At 32.9% G+C, this 23447-nt stretch overlaps 1 protein-coding gene across 1 annotated transcript in view; it reads right to left on the bottom strand.

The window, feature by feature from the left end:
• LOC126883169 (E3 ubiquitin-protein ligase parkin) overlaps positions 1-23447 on the bottom strand; it is a 319547-nt gene that overhangs the window by 104609 nt on the left and 191491 nt on the right. Inside the window, exon 5 of the mRNA XM_050648418.1 lies at positions 580-778. Coding sequence (XP_050504375.1) covers positions 580-778 — 199 coding nt within the window. The remainder of the gene's footprint in view (positions 1-579; positions 779-23447) is intronic.

Here is a 23447-nt window from a genome sequence, read left to right as displayed (position 1 = left end):
CTCCACCCCTTTGTCGGCCACGCAGCGTGCCACCCCAGGCGATTTTACTTAGTTACGTCATGACCTACTTATTCCCAAATTTTGGTGCACTCTCTCGATCATGAGCGTCACAAAATAAAACATAAAAACCGCGACTTGGACCCCTTATAACAACCCTCATCCCCCACTCTGGTTTCCGGCTCTGGGGATTTTACTTAGTTATGTCATGGTCTACTTATTCCCAAATTTTGGTGCACTATCTCAATCACGAACGTCGCAAAAAACCCTTTATATTTTTTATATTCACCCCTACCCCCACCCCTTTGTCGGCCAGGCAGCGTTCCGCCCCTAGAGATTTTACTTAGTTACGTCATGACCTATTTATTACCAAATTTTGGTGCACTATCTCGATCATGAGCGTCACAAAAAAAATAAAAACCGCGACTTTGACTCCTTATAATTACCCTCGTCCCCCACTCTGGTTTCCGGCCATTGGGGAAAGACATGTACACAACTAATTCAACATATCCCCGTATAGTTTTTCTATATTACTTATCACGCACAAAATCCGCTTCTATCTCTCCGACTATATGTACTTACTTGAGCATCTGTGAGCAATCTAAAATGATGGACTTCTTTTATAAACGAGTCTAGGCAACCAGCTGGACAAGCCAACGTGTATCCCAGCTCTGGATGTTGCCAGAACTGTCTTTCCATTAATCTGGTCACACAATATTGGCGAAAGCAATCCAGGCATGTAACATGTTTTTCTTGACAAGGAAAGACAAGAACAGGATCGCTGTAACATAATGAAGTCTAATTATATGACAAAGTTTCAAAAAGATTATAAAAAAATTATACATTAAAGAGGATATGAGAAATAACTAGTGACATCAAGCAGAAATTATGGTAGGGGAGCAAAGTATGCTAAATGTGCAGTCACTGGAGCGTTATGGGGACCTATTGGGTTGTGAAGAGTAGGTCCTAAAACCAAATAAAGTTAAGTAAAGTTTTCCATTTTAGTGGGCGCTTGCATTTTTTAATTTAATTTTCCATTTCCAACAATCGTTTTTTCCGATTATGACGCCATCTATGCATAATTCGAAAAAATGTTTCGAATAAAAGTTACTTATTTTTTCGTAAGGAATCGAAATCTGCAATAAAAAATAGGGGCTCCTATTTAAGATTTTAAAGTAACCCCCACCCCACCTCCGTGGGGGTCGTATTTGGTGCCATTCGATAGATTTTTCAAAAATATTAAATAAATGTATTTTACAGTTTTTCGATCTGATATTCATTTCGCGAAATATCTCGGGATTCGTATTTAAAATATTAAATTTACCCCCCACCCCTCTCCGTGGGAAGTCGTGTTTGGTATCATTCGATAGATTTTTAAAAAATATTGAGAACATATTTTTTAGTTTTTCGATATGTCATTAATTTCGCGAAATATTCGCTTTTTTCTTGTGAAACCTTGGGACTCACCCATTTCCTTACGCCCAGCTCAAATCGTCAGATTTTTGAAATATACACTCTTTTGCATGTACTTAACTTACCTTATCTTAATCTGAGAATTTCGAGTTTTTTTAAGGATAGATTTTTTTTCGGGCCCCCCTTAACAAACTCCCCTGTGTTAAGATCCAATATATGGTAGAGGTACATCTGCTGGGTACCAGGTTTCTCCCCATATGATAATCTGACGCGCTCGAGTAACTGCAAAAAACCCCGCTTGGGCTCCCCTACCATTAGTTATATACTGCATTTATTTGGGATTAAACCACAATTGATTGTAATGAAAATTCCATCTTATATGGTTCATCATCATCATCTTTGGCTTTTACAACTGGCCGTGAGTCTTTGCCGCGTTTACTATTGTTTTCCATTGGTTCCGATCCTGTGCTACTATTTCTCATGGTCTCACCTCCATCTTCTCCAGGTATTCTCAGACTGCATCTTTCCACCTTTTTCTAAGCTGTCCTGACGGTCTTCTACGACCGTCTGGTTTTTCCCAAAACACTGCTAATCAGTCTGTCGTCATCATTCCGTACCACGTGGCCTACCCATCTTAGTCTTAATCTTACATGGTTGCAGGGTCCATTTGTGAGCATTTCAGACAGCTAGACCTCTTAAGACGGTTCCACTGTGTCACTCCTATCATTAAGACCAGGTCCATAAGGACCTGATCTTCGACGTTTCGTTCCAAAATCAATTGTGTAATTAAAATTATTCAAGGGGGAAAGGCAGTTTTTGTTTTTATTTGATCCAGAGTTGGACCACCATCTCGAGATAGCTATTTCTACCTATCAAGCGTCATCGGTGGAGCTATGCAGTCACAACTTTGAATCAAACATCAACAAGCCTGCCTATTTAAGGGAAATTACCGCGATGCAATAATTCTACCTTTGAAGAAAATTCTTAGACTTAAAATATTTTTTATTGTTTTATTTCAATTAGTTTCAATTGTTTTATTACAGTAAACTTTGTATAGGAGATTTTTCGTCTTCGTCGGGGGTGCAAACCCCCAGGTCTTAAAGTCAACAGCTGAGGCCTTATGTTTCTCAACAGGGGAATATGCTTGTCCCGTCTGGGGTAGATCTAGACACGCCCAACAAGTCACCACGGCGTTAAATGCAACATGTAGAATAATTACCGGTTGTATGAAGCCTACCTCTCTACCCCTACTGTACCGGGCAGCTGGATTCGCATCACCAGATGACCGTAGGTCTCATATGGCCTCATAATATGTGGAGAAGTGCAGGCAAACTTTCGATGAAAGGCACCAATTATACGGGTTTGACGAACCGCCAGGAACCAGCCGGCTTAAATCAATAAAAAAGTTTATGAGAAATGTCAGCGTCGAACCACCCGAACTGTTCCCCCTACATCCAGAACGACCTAATGGAATGAACCTGGACTGGAGAACCAGGCGGACACTCAACCGCATACGTACAGGTTGTCGTGTTGGGTCCTTAAGGGACGGAAAGGGAGCCAACTATCGGAACTTAGGAAAACACTGACTCTAAACTATACTTTTATTTAAAGTTTACAACATCCATAAACGTAAAGTTAAGAAGATGTTGTTTCGCGGGGTAGTCGTTCAGACACCCATGTCGTACTGCTACTATATTAATCTTAATAATAATAATCTATTTTACTCCTCTTCGGGCTTTTTATATCTTTATTTATTTTGTAATTAGGCTTCTTAACTAGTCATAACAGGTAACGTAATAGTGACAGATGACTACAGCGCCACTGTGGCCGATAATTTTAAATGGGACCTTGACTGGTTGACCAATGACCTTGAGATACCAATTCCAAAATAGGTAGAGAGGACATATTTATGCCTACTATAGGAAAATACAGCTTGCATTCAACAACGAATCAAAATGGACACATGCTCATCGACTTTGCAAGGGAAAAAAACCTTTTAATAAAAAGTACCTACTTCCAGAGAAAGGAGATACACAAGGGCACTTGGAGATCGCCTGACGGTCAAACGGTAAACCAAATAGACCATGTTTTAATAGAGAAGGATGTAGAAAAAAGCATAATGCATATAGAGGGCCAGATATAGACTCAGGCCACTTTTTAGTGGGAATAAAAATGAAACAAGTAATACCAATAAATAGAAACAGAAACAGAGAAAAACGTATGATAAACAAGCTAGTCAGGTTACAAACAGAAGTAGAAAAAAAGGTATACCAGTTGACACTTAACAAGAAACTGGAACTTGTTACAGAAAATGACAATGTAGAACAAACATGGGACTTAATTAAAAATACTTTAAAAGCCGTAGCAGATGATACTAACAAGCCAATCAAGAAACAACAAAAGGCATGGTTAGACGATGAATGCAAACTAGAAATAGAGAAACGGAACAAGCTACGATTAGAAAGTCTAAGACTGAAATCAAAAACAGCGGAAACGCTTTACATAGAGCAAAGAAGAAAAACCAGCGCAATTTTACGAAATAAAAAGAGAAAATTTTATGAAGATAAGTTGAAAGACATTGAAGAGAACTACAAAAATAATCTTATTAGAAATTTATATCAAGGCATTAAAAATCAAAAAAGAGAATATAAACCACAGCCCATTTATTACAAAGATAAAGAAGGAAAAATGATATTTGATTACCAAGAAATATTAAAACGATGGAAACAATATTTTGATGAATTGTTAAACGGGGAGTATACAAATAATTACAATGAAGAAGGCACAGATGATAGAAATGAAGAACACATAAATCACGATAATGAAGGATACACAGACGAAATAATGAATATGCAAAGATATAGTAGGGAAGATCTAGCACCGTCCCTAAATGAAGTTGAAATTATTATTAAGAATCTAAAAAACTATAAATGTCCTGGAAGTGATTCTATAACAGCGAAAATGTTAAAATATGGAGGAGCGCAGCTGACAGACAAAATACACAAATTACTAAAAAAACATATGGGAAAGGGAAGAACTACCAATGGAGTGGAAGCAAGCAGTGATATGTCCTCTTTATAAAAACGGGGACAAAGCAGAATGTCAAAATTATAGGGGTGTGGCACTATTAAATGTAATATATAAGATATTAGCAGTCCACATCAAAAACAAGCTAGCAAGAAGTCTTAACAATAGCATAGGTGAATACCAGTGTGGCTTTAGAAAAGGGAGAAGTACTATAGACAACATCTTTACTTTAATAGAAATACAAGCTGAGAGCTATGAATATAATAAACCAACAATGGCACTCTTCATAGATTTTAAGCAAGCTTTTGATAGAATAAAAAGAAAAGAAATATTTAAAGTGTTAAAAAATCTAGAAGTTTCACCAAAAATAATAAGAATGATAAAGCTTACACTTACGAAAACAGAAAATAGAGTAAAAGTAAATAACAAACTAACAGAAAATTTTGAAGTGAAAGAAGGAGTACGACAGGGGGATCCGTTGTCATCACTGCTATTTAATGTAGTATTGGAAATGATAATAAAAGGGGCTAATATTAACAGATCAGGACACATATATCATAAAAAACATCAATGTTTGGCATTCGCGGATGATGTAGTAATTCTATCCAGAAGTAAGGAACAATTAAAAGAGGTAGTAGAACGACTAGAAAAGGCAGCTCGAGAAAAAGGACTTTATATAAATGAAACAAAAACTAAGTACATGGAATGGACCGACAAAAAAATTGAACAAGGGCAATATTTAATGATAACAACGAATGAAGGAAAAATGTATAAATTTGAAAGGGTAGAGAGATTTGAATATTTAGGGACCTTATTTTCTAGTAAACCAAATATCCGGGAAGAAATACACAAAAGGTTAATGTCAGGGAATCGTTGCATGTATGTACTCAATAGAATACTCAGAAGCAAAAATATATCCAAAGCAGCTAAATTAAGAACGTATAAAACTGTGATACGACCAATAGTTACGTATGCCTCAGAAACCTGGACTATGACAAAAACCGAGCAATCAATGTTATAAGTATGGGAAAGAAAAATACTTAGAAGGATATTTGGGAGGAAAATGATCAACAATCAGTGGACACGAAGAACAAACAAGGAGTTAGAAGAATTGTATAAGGAGCCTAATATAATTGCAGTTGTAAGATCACAAAGACTTAGATGGTTAGGACATGTCCAAAGAATGGCCCAAGTTAGAATGCCTAAAATCATGTTAAGCGCTACAATAGGTGGTAAAAAGAGAAAAGGAAGACCTAGGACCAGATGGAGCCATGAAGTTAATGATGACCTGAGGTATCTCACTGCAACCAATTGGAAAGAACAAGCGAAGAACAAGCAAGAATGGAGGAAGATTGTAAACCAAGCCATGAGCCTGCTTGGCTCGAAGTGCTAATGTATATATATTGACTGGTTGACGTAAAAACTACTAGAGAACTGAAAAACATCAACTTGTTTGACAAAAAAAACCATAGGCGAATATTTGAATTTTTTTTTTTTTTTTGGTTTATTGGCTTTGGGAGGAACCCGTTTTGCCACGAAAATTTATAACATTTAAAAGACTATACATATAACTGAACACAATTTGGTACAAATACAATTTTTACAAATCTGTACATATAAATACAGTAACTGAATACAATTATTTGGTACAAATACAGTTTTTACAAATCTATACATATATATTTAATACCTAACTGAATAAAATTTGGATTGGTTGATACAGACCTAAAAGTTGAGGAAATTATAAGCGTCTCCTCGTACGACCTAAAAAGTTACAAAAAAATAGCTCTTACTTCGGGATTATGGATGCACTCCAGCATAATGGAAAGATAATTTTGAGGAAACGGGATTTTTAGTTTCGTTAGTTCCGTAATAAGGTAAGAGGTGGCATTAGAATTATGACTGCATTGAAAAATCCAGTGATTAAAGTCGTCAAAACTGTCACTGCAGTCACAGAGGGGGGATGTGGCCAATTTCATCTTATAAAGCTTAGAGTTGACTGCTCCGTGTCCAAAGAGGCACCTAATGTATTTGGTGTTAATTTTTCTATTGGGATGGCTTCTTTTAGCAAGCTTTGTAGAAGGAAGTGTTGGAAAAAGCGTGCAGTACTGAAATGCATTGTTAGATCTAATTGTTGTCCATTTGTCTGCCCATTTAGTTCTTAAGTTTTGCTTACATATAAATAATGCGTCTTGTAGCGTTAATTCGGGGGCTTGTTTGCCATCAGTGATAGCTCTTTTTGCCAGTTTGTCAGCTGTTTCGTTTCCCGTTATGGAGGAATGCCCTTTGGCCCATATGAAGAATGTATTTATCTGTTTATAATCTAAGGCTCTTAAGGTTGTCAAAATTTCCACGATTATTGAGTTATTGTATATGGAGGTAACCGGGTACACCAGAGCTGATAAAACAGATTTCGAATCCGATATTATAGCCAAGTTTGACAAGGGTAGCAGTGAATTGTTTGCCCAATCCAAAGCCTTAAATATAGCAAGTGCCTCTGCTGTAAAGATTGTAGAGTTTTTGTTTAGTTTAAACAACAAACTTTCGTTTGTGTTTTCCCTGTACACTGCACATCCTGTTCCAGTAGGGGATTTGGATCCATCTGTAAAAAATTTATGTACATTACCTAATTTCTCTAATTCTATTTGCATAGATATGTTATTAATTGCTGGGTTATCATTATATTCTGGAAAAATAATATTTGGTTGTGTAAGACATATATCGAATTTAGCCGTGAAGAACGGCAAACCAGAATCATCACGTAGTTCGATGTTTGAGACTGTTGCAAATGCATCAGCTAGAGGGGGACAGTTTCTGTTGTGCCAGTATTTATTAGTGTAGCTATATGCAGTTAAGATGCCTAAATTTTTAATAAGGTCGTTGTGTGTAAATCGTTTTTGTTTAACGACGAATTTTTCAGCTAGTAACTGTCGTCGAAGTTGCATGGGAGGTTCGCCACACTCTGCAAGGAGCGCAGCTGTGGGAGTGGATTTAAATGCACCAAGAACAATGCGTAGAGCCTTGAACTGTACCCTATCTATTTGTGAAAGTCTGGAATTAGTGGCTGATCCATACAAGAAACAACCATAATCTAGGATAGATCGAGTGTACGCTCGGTAGAAAATCAAGTTAATGTTAGGGTCAGCGCCCCAATGATATCTGTTAATTGCTCTTAGGATATTAAGACTTTTTTCACTTTTCTTAATGCATCTTGATATGTGATCAGACCAGGTCAGTTTGCAATCAAATGTGATACCCAAATATGTGTATGTTTTGCAAACAGGTATAGTGTGATTTTGAATTGTAAGGCTATTAAGTTCTGGCAATTGGTGTCTGGTAAAAAATACAATAGCAGATTTATGAGGTGATATTTCAAATCCCTGTTCAGGAAAGTATTTAAAGCAGCAATGCACTATATACTTAAGATTACTAACACATTGAGAGTAGTTTTTATGAGTAGTGTATATAGAAAAATCGTCAGCATATTGTAAAATTCTTGCGTTCATACCAAGGTTGTGAACATCGAGGGTATAGATATTAAATAGAAGCGGGCTCAACACCGACCCCTGTGGCAGACCAGAGTTAACCTCTCTAGGACCTAGAGTATTTGTATTGCATTTTATAAAGATCTGTCGTCTGAGGAACATATTAATAAGAACAAATGCAAATTGTGGTGGTATATGGATGTATGTTAACTTTTCATATAAACAATCCAACAGCACGCTTTCATAAGCACTAGAGATATCTAAAAATAAGGCAGCTGAATAATGGTTTTCTGAAAAAGCCAACTGAATTTCCGTTGCAAGATTGGCTGCACAGTCGAGAGTACCTTTACCTCGCCGAAAACCAAACTGGGATTGGGGGAGGATGTTATTATTTTCTAACCACCATTCTAATCTGAGTTTGATAATTCTTTCCAAAGTTTTTAATACACAAGACATTAGAGAAATGCGTCGCAGAGCTTTGTTGTCACTGACCTTAGGAATAGGAATAATTAGACACTGTTTTAGTGAGGGGTAATCCGTATCTCCTGAAAGTATATTGTTATATATTTTGCAAAGAAAGTGTTTCGCCGAGTCAGGGAGCTTTTTAATCATCATGTAATTGATGCCATCTAAGCCTGGAGCGGTAAGTTTTGACGATTTGATATATTAAGTTCTAACTCTCTTAGTGTAACTGGGGCTAGAAGAGAATGATCATGATTACTGGTGGGTGTGTAGTGAATGTAAGGACTAACAAAACTTGGAGCTAATTTATGAAAAAGTATTTCCGCCTCATCTTCTTCACATGGTTGGATATCATTTTTCTTCTTTTGAAATCTATTAATCCGGCGCCAAATTTCCGAGGGATTTGAATTCCTATTAAGTTGAGAACAATAGTCTGCCCAAGCCTGTTTGGCTTTCAATTTAAAGGTTCTTTTGCAGAGCGCATCTATTTTTTTTACATTGATATAATTTGAAGTTATCATATTGCACTTGTACGTTTTGTAAATACCTTCATTTGGGTAACTAACTGTTGACATTCCTCATCCCACCAAGGGGGATGAGGAGCCTTTTTAGGAGAGAAGGGGTAAGTTTTTTTAAGAGCTGAATCCGCCGAGGATGTCATTGAATTGGTGATAAAGTTTATCATTTCGTTAGTATTGTTGAAAAGCGGAATCTCGGAGAAATCTTTATCAATTTTTGTTTGAAACAATGCCCAATCAGCTTCTCGCATAGACCATTTATGAATGGGGGTAATATTAATATTATCAATTCTGAGTTGTTGTAACACAAATGTGATAGCATAATGGTCAGAGCCATACGTATCTGCTTTAACAGACCAAGAGAATTGTGAGCTAAAGTTGGACGAAATGAGGGTAAGATCAACACATGATGGAGGAGAGCCAGGGGCAGATACTCTGGTAGGAGATCCGTCGTTTGCAATGATAAAGTTGTCGAAGTATTCTAAAGCTTCCATAAGTATGTTACCGCTATGATCATTGTTTACAGAGCCCCAGGCTCCATGATGGGCGTTAAAGTCGCCACCAATAATAAAATTATGCGGAATTTGTTGAAAAAGAGAAACATAGTCGTTCACTGTGACTGCAATGCTACCTGGATGATAAATACTAACCACAGATATTTTGGTGCCATTGACATCAATATCAATGCCACAAACTTCAATATTTTTATTAAATGTTTGGTTGAATACTATATTATTGTATTTAATATTATTAGAGATAATTATGCTAACACCTCCACCTCGTTTATTACGTCTATCTTTTCTAATAATATTAAATCCCTGTAAGGACATTTCATACTTAGGTTTGTACCAAGTTTCCGAAATAAGAGCTATATCAAAGTGTTCTTCTGTAAAAAGTTGCGTAATAGAGTTTTTATTAGAGTACGCTGATCTAGCGTTCCACTGGACAATTTTTAAACCGGCCATATCAGGTAAAGAAATGTTTAATCACGCTGTTAATTATATTTTCTACATCTTGTATAGAGGGAACTGAACTATTAATCGCAGGGTTTCGAGCAGGAATGTCTGAAAAGAAATTATTGATTGAATCCTTCAAAGTAGTAGCGAATTCATTTTTAAGATGTTCATCGTTATTTTTAGATACATTTTTATTATAGTTTCCGAACTGGAATACGGGGCTAGCACAAAAGCTAAATTCGCTTGGAGCGGTAATAAGCGTAGGAGACGATGGGTGTATTTTTCGTTTTTTTCTAGTAGAAGCTGCAGTATTTGAAATATTTGCAATGGAAGGGTAATGTTTTGATGAGCTTTGAGCAATATTGGAATAGGTATTTGGCCTGGAAACTAATGAAGGGAATTCAGTAGTGGATGACAGTAACGGAGCAAATCTGTTTTTTTGAACAATACTAGTGTAGGCAGGATTGTCAATAACTTTTTCGGCCTCTTTGAAAGAAATATTAAGGTGTGCCATTGCTTCCTTAGTTCGTTTTTGTTTTTTATACTCTGAACAATCTCGATTTGTCGAGTTGTGTGAATTAGAGTTACAAAAAATGCAGAAGTTATCACATTGAGTGCATTCGTTATCATTTTCTTTGCCGCAGTTTCGGCATTTCTTTTTTTCCTTTACATTGAGATGCAGAGTGACCGTAACGAAGACAATTGTAACATTGCATAACAGGATGAACGTACGTGTCTACAGGACATCTCACTTTATTTATATAAATAAATTGGGGAATTTTGTTCCCTGCAAATGTGACAATTATCATTTGACGGGGGATTTTTTCAATCACTCCGTCTTTTATTACTTTTCGAAACATTCTTTGAACCTTACGAACAGAACACTCTGATTTTATAACTTTAACAAGATCATTTTCAGTCAGATATGTATCGACCGATCTCACAATACCTTTTTTTTCAGTTAAATGTGAGGGGATATAAGCTATCAGTTTATTCGCAACTAACCCTGAATTAACTTCAATTTTAAGTCTGTTACGACCCACGCTACTAATTTCTAAGATCGATTTTTCGTATTCCGAAAGTGCTAACAGTTTTTCACAAAGTCTCATTGGATGCAATCTTCCCACATTCAAAACTTCGTGTTCCACAAAAATTAAGTACGGACCTGTATCTCTTGATGTAAATCGATTATTAATGGAAATATCGCGTTTGAAAGACTGGTTTGGCTGGTCTAAATTACTTGCTGTTGTTGTTAATGAGCTTTTATTGTTATCATTATCTGCTGGAAAAACTTGATTTTTGTCCCCTGTTGCAATATTATTCTTATCGGCTTCTGTAAATCCACGAAAACCATCTTGATTAATATTTACATTTGAATCGTCGAGTTCCATGCCATCCAGAACCCTGATATCCTCGATTCTTATATTTGAAGATCGCGGCGGCTTCCCGCCGCCAGGTGAAGTTCCCGACATCCGTCCCAGACAGAAGTCGGATTTTTAAGTAGGTATAATTCCCCAGGACAAATTAAGTAATGAATCGACTTACTTGTAGAAATCCAAAAAACTTAACCAAATAAATGAGTAAAAGGTAAACAAACTGTATTTTTTGCGGCAATTAGTGAATCGACTTTTAAATCAAACACGTCTAATCACTAAGAGACTTGATAGACGACTGTATTTGAATTTTTATTAATTAAATGCGAAACTACAATTTTATATTTATTTAATTTATTCACCAAAATCAAAATCAACTTAAATCCAAAAAATTAGTAGGACTGAATAGGTATTTTGAATACCTTTCGAACGAGGTATCACTTGCCACAAGGTCCCGTTTAAAATTATCGATCACAGTGGCTCTGTAACGTCATCTGTCATTACTACGTCCCCTGTTATGCCTAGTTGAGAAGCCTACGTCCGTTTATTTCCATCCTCTAAATTTTACTATTATAAGTATAACCGTTCAAAAGATACGAATGGGGGGGACTTTGACTAGCATATACAGGGTGTTCCAGACTAATTTAGCCACGCTATATCTCTTAAACGAATAGAGATTTTCGAATGGGACAAAAAGTGATCTATTGTACTTATAATAGACTTTAATATGGCGTAGAAAAAAATCATCCCCCAAATGTTTATCCCTTAGTTACAACCCCTAACTTTAATTTTTTTAATAGCACCCTGTATATTTTTTTATAGTTTTGGATGTGGTCTTCTATCGTCTATTCAACACATTTTTTGAAAATAAAATCGGCTCGTAAATAACCAAGAAAATATCAGTTTAGTTTTGTTAATTATGTGTCCCAGACTAATTTATCCAGGCTATATTTCTTAAACGAATAGAGAGTTTCGAATGGGACAAAAACTGATCTATTACATTTGTAATACACCTTAATATGGCGTAGAAAAAAAATTATCCCCTAAATATTCATCCCTTAGTTACAACCCCTAACTTTATTTTTTAAATTGCACCCTGTAAGTTAGGGATGAATATTTAGGGGATGAATTTTTTCTACGCCATATGAAAGTGCATTACAAATGGAATAGATCAGTTTTTGTCCTATTCGAAAATCTCTATTTGTTTAAGAAATATAGCCTGGATAAATTAGTCTGGGACACACAATTAACAAAAATAAACTGATAGTTTCTTCGTTATTTACGAACCGATTTTATTTACGAAAAGACCACATCCAAAACTATAAAAAAATATACAGGGTGCTATTAAAAAAATTAAAGTTAGGGGTTGTAACTAAGGGATGGATATTTAGGGGATGATTTTTTTGTACGCCATATTACAGTCTATTACAAGTAGAATAGACCACTTTTTGTCCCATTCGAAAATCTCTATTCGTTTAAGAGATATATATATATATATATATATATATATATATATATATATATATATATATATATATATATATATATATATATATATATATATATATAGTGACTGTACACCCCGATATGGGGCTAAGTCGCGTAAGCTTTCTAGATCCTATTTCTTAGGAGGATCAGTCCCTTTTGCTTATGTTATCTTCTTAACGATTTCTCTCCATTTTTTCCTATCTCTAGTTTTTCCCCGCCATTCTCTGACTCCTGCGTTTTTTAAGTCTTCTTCAACTTCTTGCAACCACTTTGATCTTGGTCTTCCTCTTTTCTTTCTTCCTCCTGGATTCCATTCTATCATAGCATATGTCACTGCTTCATCTCCTGCCCGCCAGATGTGACCTAACCATCTAACTCTGCATTGCTTTATTTTGGTCACGATATCTTCTTTTAGTACTTTCTTAATCTCTGCATTTGTTCAGCTTCGATATTCATTTTGCTCTGTTCTGATTGGTCCCAGTATGGTTCTCATGATCTTTCTCTCCACTATTCTTAAGTTTTCTTCATCTTTTTTAGTCATCGTCATTGTTTCTGCTGCGTATAATAATATTGGTCTAATTATGGTGTTATACATTCTCATCTTGGTTTTAATAGACAGTATTTTGCTTTTAAGTAGTGTTTTATTTGCAAAATAAGCTTTATTCGCTGCCAATATTTTTTCTTTTATTTCTGGTATTCTTTCACCCGTTTTGCTTATTGTCACTCCTAGGTATTTGAAATGTTCTACATCTTCAAACTCTGAATTTCCTATTTTGGTTTTTCCTTTTATTGCTGGTTTCCCTAGTCTTAATATTTTCGTCTTTTCTTCATTTAATGTGAGTCCCATTGTCTCCCCTTTCTCTTTTATTTCTTCTATCATTTCTTTCATTATGTTTCTATTTTTTGCAATAATAACAATGTCGTCTGCATATGCGATTATTTGTCCACCTCTTGTTCTTAGGTTTCCTTTGTTTATATTTCGTAGTACATATTCTAAAGCTAGATTAAACAGTGTCGTGGATAAGGCATCCCCTTGTTTCACTCCTTTATTTATAATGAATTCATCTGTCTCGCCTCTTTGCGTCTTTATGCTAATTTTGGTAGTTCTCATTGTCATATTTATTAATTTTCTGAGTTTATGTGGGATTTTTAATTTTTCCAGGGCAATCATTAGTTGTTTTCTCTTAATCGAATCAAATGCCTGTTTGAAATCGATGAATAGCATTTCTAATTGCAGTTTGTATTCATTTGCTTTTTCCATTATTTGTTTTATTGTGTGTATAGCATCTATTGTTGATCTTCCTTCTGTGAATCCACATTGGTACTGTCCCACTCTCTTCTTCGTGATCTTTGACAATCTTTTTCTTATTATCGAAGTCAATATTTTATATGTTGTGCTTAGTAGTGTTATTCCTCTATAATTTTCACAAATTTGTTGGTCTCCCTTTTTATGTATTGTTATTACCTGCCCTATCTCCCAGTCCTCTGGCATCTTCTCTTCCTTCCATATATTTTTCAATAGTGATAGTATTTTTTCCTTCAGTTCCTTTCCTCCATATTTTATAAGTTCCATGTTAATTTCGTCTTTTCCTGGAGCTTTTCCATTTTTGCTCTTCTGTATTACTTCCTCGAGTTCATCTATTGTTGGCTCTTTTGAGACTGCAATGTGTATTTCGTCTGCATCTTCGTCCACCGTTTCCTCTTCGTGCATTTCTTCTCCAGTGTATTCCTCCGTCAAGAGTTCTCTGTAGTGATCTGCCCATACCTGCCTATATTCAGTGTCTTCTACAATGACTATTCCCTCTTTATTTTTTATTCCGTTTGTTTTACCTTTGTATTTTTTGGTTTGTTCTTTAATATTTTTATAGAAATGTTTCGTGTTTCTATTTGTTCTTTCCTGTTCTATTTCTTGCATCTTTTCATCTGCCCATCTTCTTTTATTTTGTCTTATAATTTTCTTAGCGTCCTTTCTTAATTTTTCATAACTTTCTCTGTCTTCCTCTTTATCCGTTCTCAGCCATTTAATTCTTGCTTGCACCTTTTGTGCTGTTAGTTCTTTACATTCGTTGTTATACCATTCGTTTTTTGTTTTCTTCTGGTGTTTGCCTACCTGCTTTTTTGCAGCTTCTTCTATTGACTTTTTGATCATGTCCCATTCTGATTTGATGTCCTCTGCTTTATATTTCTCTCTTATTTGCACTGTTACTTCTTCTTCATATTTTTTTCTAATATCTGCATTCTGCAATTTATTGACATTCCATTTTTTCTGTTGATTTTTCTGTTTAGTTTGGATTTTAACTTTTTGTCTTATGGTGGCTGCGACCATATAGTGGTCTGAATCCGCACACGCACCTCTGAAAGTTCTCACGTCCTTCATTGAAGATTGTTTTCTTTTGTTTATTAGTATGTGATCAATTTGGCTATACGTTTTCTGATCAGGTGACCTCCATGTTACTTTATGCATTTTAGGGTGTTCAAATTTTGTTGAGCTTATTATCATGTTTGTTCTTGTTGCTAGGTTACATAGTCTTAGACCATTATCATTAGTGTTTTTGTGTACTGTGTGTTTTCCTGCAATTTGCTGTAAAAAATCTTCTTTTCCAATCTGGGCATTGAGGTCTCCTAGTATAATTATAACATCTTCTTTGGGTATTTTTTCCATCTCTTCTTCTATCTTATCATAAAAATTGTCTTTATCGTCTGTGTTGCTTGTTTCTGTAGGTGCGTATAGGTTTAATAGTGATATATTGAATGGTTTATTATTTATTCTTACATACGCAATTCTTTCACATATCGGTTTAAAGTTTATGACTTTTTCTCTTAGCTGTCCTAGAATCATGAATCCCACTCCTTTTTGTCCTTGCTTCTTTCCTCCTGAGTATAATAGTGTAAAGTCTTGTTTATCAATCTGTCCTTGTCCCTCCCACCGTATCTCTTGCAGTGCTGCAATATCTATTTTATACTTTGCTAGTTCTTTGCTTATTTCTAGCATTTTTCCTGGTGCCAACATCGTTCTTATATTCCATGTGCTTATTTTCAGTTCTTTATGTTTTTTATTTTTTTGTTTTCGTCTTGTATTTTTGTTTCCTTGTCTGCTCTTATTTATTTCTTTTTTGTGATACATCAATTTATCTGCACTCATTTCTTTTAATTTGCCTCGTCCGTCGCCAAATAAGTATTGTCTTGTATTCTCTCATCAGTTGCTAGTTTTTTGAAACGTTTTGAAAAACCTCATCCAACTGATTCTTGTTCTTATTCCATTTCCTCTCCCGTCCATCTATTATCAATTTGTTGTGCTTAATTTGGACGCGTTTTCCTTTCTTTATTTCATCATTTGCTATTTTGACTATTTCTTTTTGTATTTGTAATTCCTCTTTCGTTAAATCATTGTTTATATATATTCTTTCTTCTTTTACTTCTTTAAGTTTTCTTTTATTTTCCATTACTTTTATTTTTTCCTCTTTGTTTGGCAATCTGACTAAACATGTTTTGTTTCCTAATTTCACAGCTTCTTCTATCTTTATATTAATATCTAGTTCTTTTTTCATAAAGTTCTCCATTGTTTCTTTTAGTAATCTTCTATCTCCCGTATCTATTGTCATTCCCTGTACTATAACATTATTTTCTTTTCTTGCTCTATCGAGTCTTTCAAGGCGCACTTTTACATCTTCCAGTTCCTTTTTCATGTGTTCATTTTCTCTTCGCACTTCACCATTCTCTTGTCTTAATTCTTCTAATTCAATTCGGAGTTCCCTCATTTCTTCTCTGTATTGCCTTTGCTCCTCTTTAATTTCTTTTACGTGAATTTTCAGATCTTATGTCTCTTTCGTTAAGTTTGCCATCATATTTAATATTTGGTCTAGTTTGTCTTCCTCTGTGTTCCTTTTATCTGGGGTTCTTGATACTTTTTTGCTTTTCGAAAAAGACTGCTCTTCATTTTCTCTATATCTTTTCCGATTATCGTCGGATGTGTAATCGTCGGGGTTCATTTTCTTACCGAAATTGCTCGCGATAAAATCACCCTCCCCACCTATCGCGCCAGAGGAAGATGATTTTCTCATGCAATATGTTTCTCTTTCGAATGTGTTACCCCTAAATTGAATTAAATTAAATTAAATTATTTTACGTTATTTTGGAGCAGTTCGATTCAACAGTTCCCACCTTTAACTTTCAAAATTCCAGTTTCTGGAGCTTGTAATCAACGTTCTAATGATCTACTTTTTTGGCTTGATGTTGAATTAAATTGTATTTGTTGTTTTAAGTTTATGTATTGTATTTAATATTATTGTACTTACAGTCTGTTTCAAAAGTTTATTTCTATAACTTCACTTAACACTAATCGTCTTTGACACACTGTAACTAAAATCACTTTAGAAACTATTTCTTATTCGCCAAAAAATTGAATTTTTAGAGAGCCTGATTTTTCACGTGTTGATCTGCCCACACTAGAGATGGGAATCCCTTAAGAGATATAGCGTGGCTAAATTAGTCTGGGACACCCTGTATATATATATATATATATATATATATATATATAATATTAATAATCATATATATATATATATATATATATATATATATATATATATATATATATATATATAAAACAAGGCTGAAATATTGGGGTAGCAGCAATCTCAAAGAAAACTCTTTATAATAGTTCCAAGCTTTCGAAAATGTTTATTTTCATCATCAGGGAAACTACAATCATAAATAGACAGTATTTAACAAATAGGCTAACTGAAATCAATAATAATTGCTATCTTTGTGTTACCAAAAATCCAGAACACCATAGTTTCCTCTCACTAAACCAGGTGTCGAGGATTCCCAAAAACACAAAAACAACAAAAAATTGTTCTGAGAAATGCAGAGTCAATACTTTCACTAAAAACACTGCACATCAAAAAACAATCTTACTAAAGAGTTACTTATATGTTTGTACTTACATTATTTGAGGATGTTGAGCCTAGTTGTTAAACACTGCCATATAAAACGAAATTTTGTCCTGGTACAAATCGTAAATAAAAATTAAAATTAAAAACTATATATAAAAAATTGTTCTAAAAATCGAGTATAAATTGAAAAATGGTAAAATATTTTAAAAAATGATGTATGTCAAATGGCATTTTTGAAAATGTCTAACAATTGTTATATCGATTTTTATTAAATTTTGTTTGAATTCATACGGAAACGTCACCACCACTGAACCAATTATAATTATTTAATAAATGTTTTTTAAATTTTGAAATAGGAAAATTCCGAAATGAGAATAAAACAGTTTTAATCAATGCAAAGTTTTTTTAATAGTAGATGTCTTTTTTATTATGTGATTTATATTGAAAAAATCTATAAATTATATATTAAATGAAAGAAGAATTTGAATTATTAAATTTAAATTGGTTATTTTTATCTAAAGTGAGTAAATAAAAATAAATTTCACTGAGATGTCTTACATCTGATTTTTTGTTTATTGAATTTTCTTCTTGAAAGATAAAAGCCATTTCCAAAAAGAGTCTTTTGTTATATGAGTTCTCAGAAGCTAGTACTTTAGTATATTGATAATCCATTGTGTGACCCTCTTTGGAAACGTGTTCTGCTAAAGCACAACGTTCAGGATGTAGTCTAGAATCACTTTTATGTGATATTATTTGAGATGATAAAGTTCTCGAGGTGATACCTATATAGTTCATATTACAACTATGACAAGGTATACTATAAACTACATTGGAACAAGATAATGCAGGAGTTTTATCTTTCAGTCTAGTAAAAATTGAGTTTATAGATAATGTGATACTATTAGCTATTTTTATGTCACTAATTTGATTAAAGATTCTGCATAGCTTTGGTGTGATGTTCTTAATGTAAGGGAGTGAAAAATATTTAAAGTTAATGGGTTCCTGGTTTTCTGTAACATTAGTAAGATTATTTAAATTTTGGTTGTTAATATTATTATTTGTGTATGAGATGTCAGATGTGTTAAAAAGTAATTTCTTTATAAGGGTTTTTGGATAGGAATTGTCAGTGAATATATTAAATAATATTTTTAGATTTGTATTATGAAATGAGCTGTCTGATATTTTTAAAACCCTTGATTTCATTTGTTTTATTAAATTAACTTTTTGAGAAAATTTATGGTATGACCAATAATTCATATACCTACCTGAGCTTATTGGTTTTTGGTACCAGTCAATCATTAAGGTGTTTGTAGTAGTATTACGAATAAATTTAGTATCTAAGAAGGGTAGAGTACCATTTTCATCTTCTCTTTCTAAGGTAAATTGAATGTAAGGATCATAACTTTTGAAGATGAATAAGATTTCATCCAAGGCATTGGAAGGTAGGCTAAGTATTATGTCATCAACATATTTCTTAATAAAACAAAGGTCAAAAGGTAGTACTGGTATTACTACGTCTAACAAATCGTCCATCACACAACATGCAATAATAGGTGAAATTGTCGCTCCCATAGGAGTACCAAATTTTTGTGAATAATATTGATTATTAAAAGAAAAATAAGTGTTATTAAATAAAAAGCTAATTAAATTTAAGAAGGTGTCTTTCTCAATGTTACAGAAGTTACGAATAGAAGACCATTTTTTATTAATAGCTCTTAGAGCTGCATCTAAGTAAACATTACTAAAAAGGGACACGACATCTAAGCTTGCAATAACATAATTAGGTGGAAGTTTAAAGTTATTGAATTTGTTAGTAACTTCAAAAGAATCTTTTACGTAGTAATCATTATTAGTGTCATAAGCTTTAGTCAATATATCAGTTAAAAAAGAAGCCAAAAACTGTGTAGGAGCATTAATACAAGCTACTATAGGACGTACTGATAGTGTAGGTTTATGTATTTTAGGGAGAGCATAAAATTTTGGTGAAATACCACTATAACACATAAGTTTCTTTTTTGTATTAGGATCTATTTGGTTTGTATCTACTAGTGATTTTATTAATTTATTACATTTCTGTTGAATAGAAGAAGTTGGGTCCTTTGGTAAAATAGAATAGGCCTCTCTATTATTTAGTATATTTGAAGATAATTCTAAATATTGTTCTTTATATAAAATTACTGTTACATTACCTTTATCAGATTTTGTAACAACAATATTAGGATTATTTTTTAGAAAAGATTTAGTTTTAACTAGTAGTTTATGGTAAAAGACAGATGTGTTACCTTGGTACCTCCCATAATTGTGAATTTGATTAGTAATAATATTTGTAGATTTAGCTATCAGTACATTTCTTACAAGTGTATCAGATATAGACGAGGTTATGTTGTCGATACAAGATAACATATTTTTAATAGGAATGTGTATTCCTAGTATAGGTTCAATACTAAATTTGGGGCCAAGAGCCAAAAAACGAAAAATATCATCTGGTATCACAACCTCTGTTAGATTTTTTATCCAGTTTGGTTTAATATTTAACAAAATATCAACATTATCTTTATACAGCTTATCAAATTTCTTTAAGTTATTATTCTTAATTATGTGAAATTTACGGTTATATACTCGTTGTTGTTTTGATTGGAAATTTAAAAAAATTAATTCTGATGTTAAGTTAATAATGTCTATTTTAAATTTTGTTAAATCTGATTCTAATTTATTAATAAGTTTATGGTTAGATGTAATTTCAATATTTAGAACTTTAGATCCCATTTTATCACATAATCTTATAGATTCTTCAGTGTAGGTATTTTGTCTATGGATCAGTGATAGGATCGGTTTCGTACTATGTCTAATGTGTAGGCTGAAATATTGGGGTAGCAGCAATCTCAAAGAAAACTCTTTATAATAGTTTCAAGCTTTCGAAAATGTTTATTTTCATCATCAGGGAAACTACAATCATAAATAGACAGTATTTAACAAATAGGCTAACTGAAATCAATAATAATTGCTATCTTTGTGTTACCAAAAATCCAGAACACCATAGTTTCCTCTCACTAAAAATGCCGAAAAACGGGCACACTTCCACTACACATTAGACATAGTACGAAACCGATCCTATCACTGATCCATAGACAAAATACCTACACTGAAGAATCTATAAGATTATGTGATAAAATGGGATCTAAAGTTCTAAATATTGAAATTACATCTAACCATAAACTTATTAATAAATTAGAATCAGATTTAACAAAATTTAAAATAGACATTATTAACTTAACATCAGAATTAATTTTTTTAAATTTCCAATCAAAACAACAACGAGTATATAACCGTAAATTTCACATAATTAAGAATAATAACTTAAAGAAATTTGATAAGCTGTATAAAGATAATGTTGATATTTTGTTAAATATTAAACCAAACTGGATAAAAAATCTAACAGAGGTTGTGATACCAGATGATATTTTTCGTTTTTTGGCTCTTGGCCCCAAATTTAGTATTGAACCTATACTAGGAATACACATTCCTATTAAAAATATGTTATCTTGTATCGACAACATAACCTCGTCTATATCTGATACACTTGTAAGAAATGTACTGATAGCTAAATCTACAAATATTATTACTAATCAAATTCACAATTATGGGAGGTACCAAGGTAACACATCTGTCTTTTACCATAAACTACTAGTTAAAACTAAATCTTTTCTAAAAAATAATCCTAATATTGTTGTTACAAAATCTGATAAAGGTAATGTAACAGTAATTTTATATAAAGAACAATATTTAGAATTATCTTCAAATATACTAAATAATAGAGAGGCCTATTCTATTTTACCAAAGGACCCAACTTCTTCTATTCAACAGAAATGTAATAAATTAATAAAATCACTAGTAGATACAAACCAAATAGATCCTAATACAAAAAAGAAACTTATGTGTTATAGTGGTATTTCACCAAAATTTTATGCTCTCCCTAAAATACATAAACCTACACTATCAGTACGTCCTATAGTAGCTTGTATTAATGCTCCTACACAGTTTTTGGCTTCTTTTTTAACTGATATATTGACTAAAGCTTATGACACTAATAATGATTACTACGTAAAAGATTCTTTTGAAGTTACTAACAAATTCAATAACTTTAAACTTCCACCTAATTATGTTATTGCAAGCTTAGATGTCGTGTCCCTTTTTAGTAATGTTTACTTAGATGCAGCTCTAAGAGCTATTATTAAAAAATGGTCTTCTATTCGTAACTTCTGTAACATTGAGAAAGACACCTTCTTAAATTTAATTAGCTTTTTATTTAATAACACTTATTTTTCTTTTAATAATCAATATTATTCACAAAAATTTGGTACTCCTATGGGAGCGACAATTTCACCTATTATTGCATGTTGTGTGATGGACGATTTGTTAGACGTAGTAATACCAGTACTACCTTTTGACCTTTGTTTTATTAAGAAATATGTTGATGACATAATACTTAGCCTACCTTCCAATGCCTTGGATGAAATCTTATTCATCTTCAACAGTTATGATCCTTACATTCAATTTACCTTAGAAAGAGAAGATGAAAATGGTACTCTACCCTTCTTAGATACTAAATTTATTCGTAATACTACTACAAACACCTTAATGATTGACTGGTACCAAAAACCAATAAGCTCAGGTAGGTATATGAATTATTGGTCATACCATAAATTTTCTCAAAAAGTTAATTTAATAAAACAAATGAAATCAAGGGTTTTAAAAATATCAGACAGCTCATTTCATAATACAAATCTAAAAATATTATTTAATATATTCACTGACAATTCCTATCCAAAAACCCTTATAAAGAAATTACTTTTTAACACATCTGACATCTCATACACAAATAATAATATTATTAACAACCAAAATTTAAATAATCTTACTAATGTTACAGAAAACCAGGAACCCATTAACTTTAAATATTTTTCACTCCCTTACATTAAGAACATCACACCAAAGCTATGCAGAATCTTTAATCAAATTAGTGACATAAAAATAGCTAATAGTATCACATTATCTATAAGCTCAATTTTTACTAGACTGAAAGATAAAACTCCTGCATTATCTTGTTCCAATGTAGTTTATAGTATACCTTGTCATAGTTGTAATATGAACTATATAGGTATCACCTCGAGAACTTTATCATCTCGAATAATATCACATAAAAGTGATTCTAGACTACATCCTGAACGTTGTGCTTTAGCAGAACACGTTTCCAAAGAGGGTCATACAATGGATTATCAATATACTAAAGTACTAGCTTCTGAGAACTCATATAACAAAAGACTCTTTTTGGAAATGGCTTTTATCTTTCAAGAAGAAAATTCAATAAACAAAAAATCAGATGTAAGACATCTCAGTGAAATTTATTCTTATTTACTCACTTTAGATAAAAATAACCAATTTAAATTTAATAATTCAAATTCTTCTTTCATTTAATATATAATTTATAGATTTTTTCAATATAAATCACATAATAAAAAAGACATCTACTATTAAAAAAACTTTGCATTGATTAAAACTGTTTTATTCTCATTTCGGAATTTTCCTATTTCAAAATTTAAAAAACATTTATTAAATAATTATAATTGGTTCAGTGGTGGTGACGTTTCCGTATGAATTCAAACAAAATTTAATAAAAATCGATATAACAATTGTTAGACATTTTCAAAAATGCCATTTGACATACATCATTTTTTAAAATATTTTACCATTTTTCAATTTATACTCGATTTTTAGAACAATTTTTTATATATAGTTTTTAATTTTAATTTTTATTTACGATTTGTACCAGGAC

The sequence above is a fragment of the Diabrotica virgifera genome, chromosome 4 (assembly GCF_917563875.1).
Source record: "Diabrotica virgifera virgifera chromosome 4, PGI_DIABVI_V3a".
Lineage (NCBI taxonomy): Eukaryota > Metazoa > Arthropoda > Insecta > Coleoptera > Chrysomelidae > Diabrotica > Diabrotica virgifera.
This window is presented reverse-complemented; position numbering and strand designations above follow the sequence as displayed.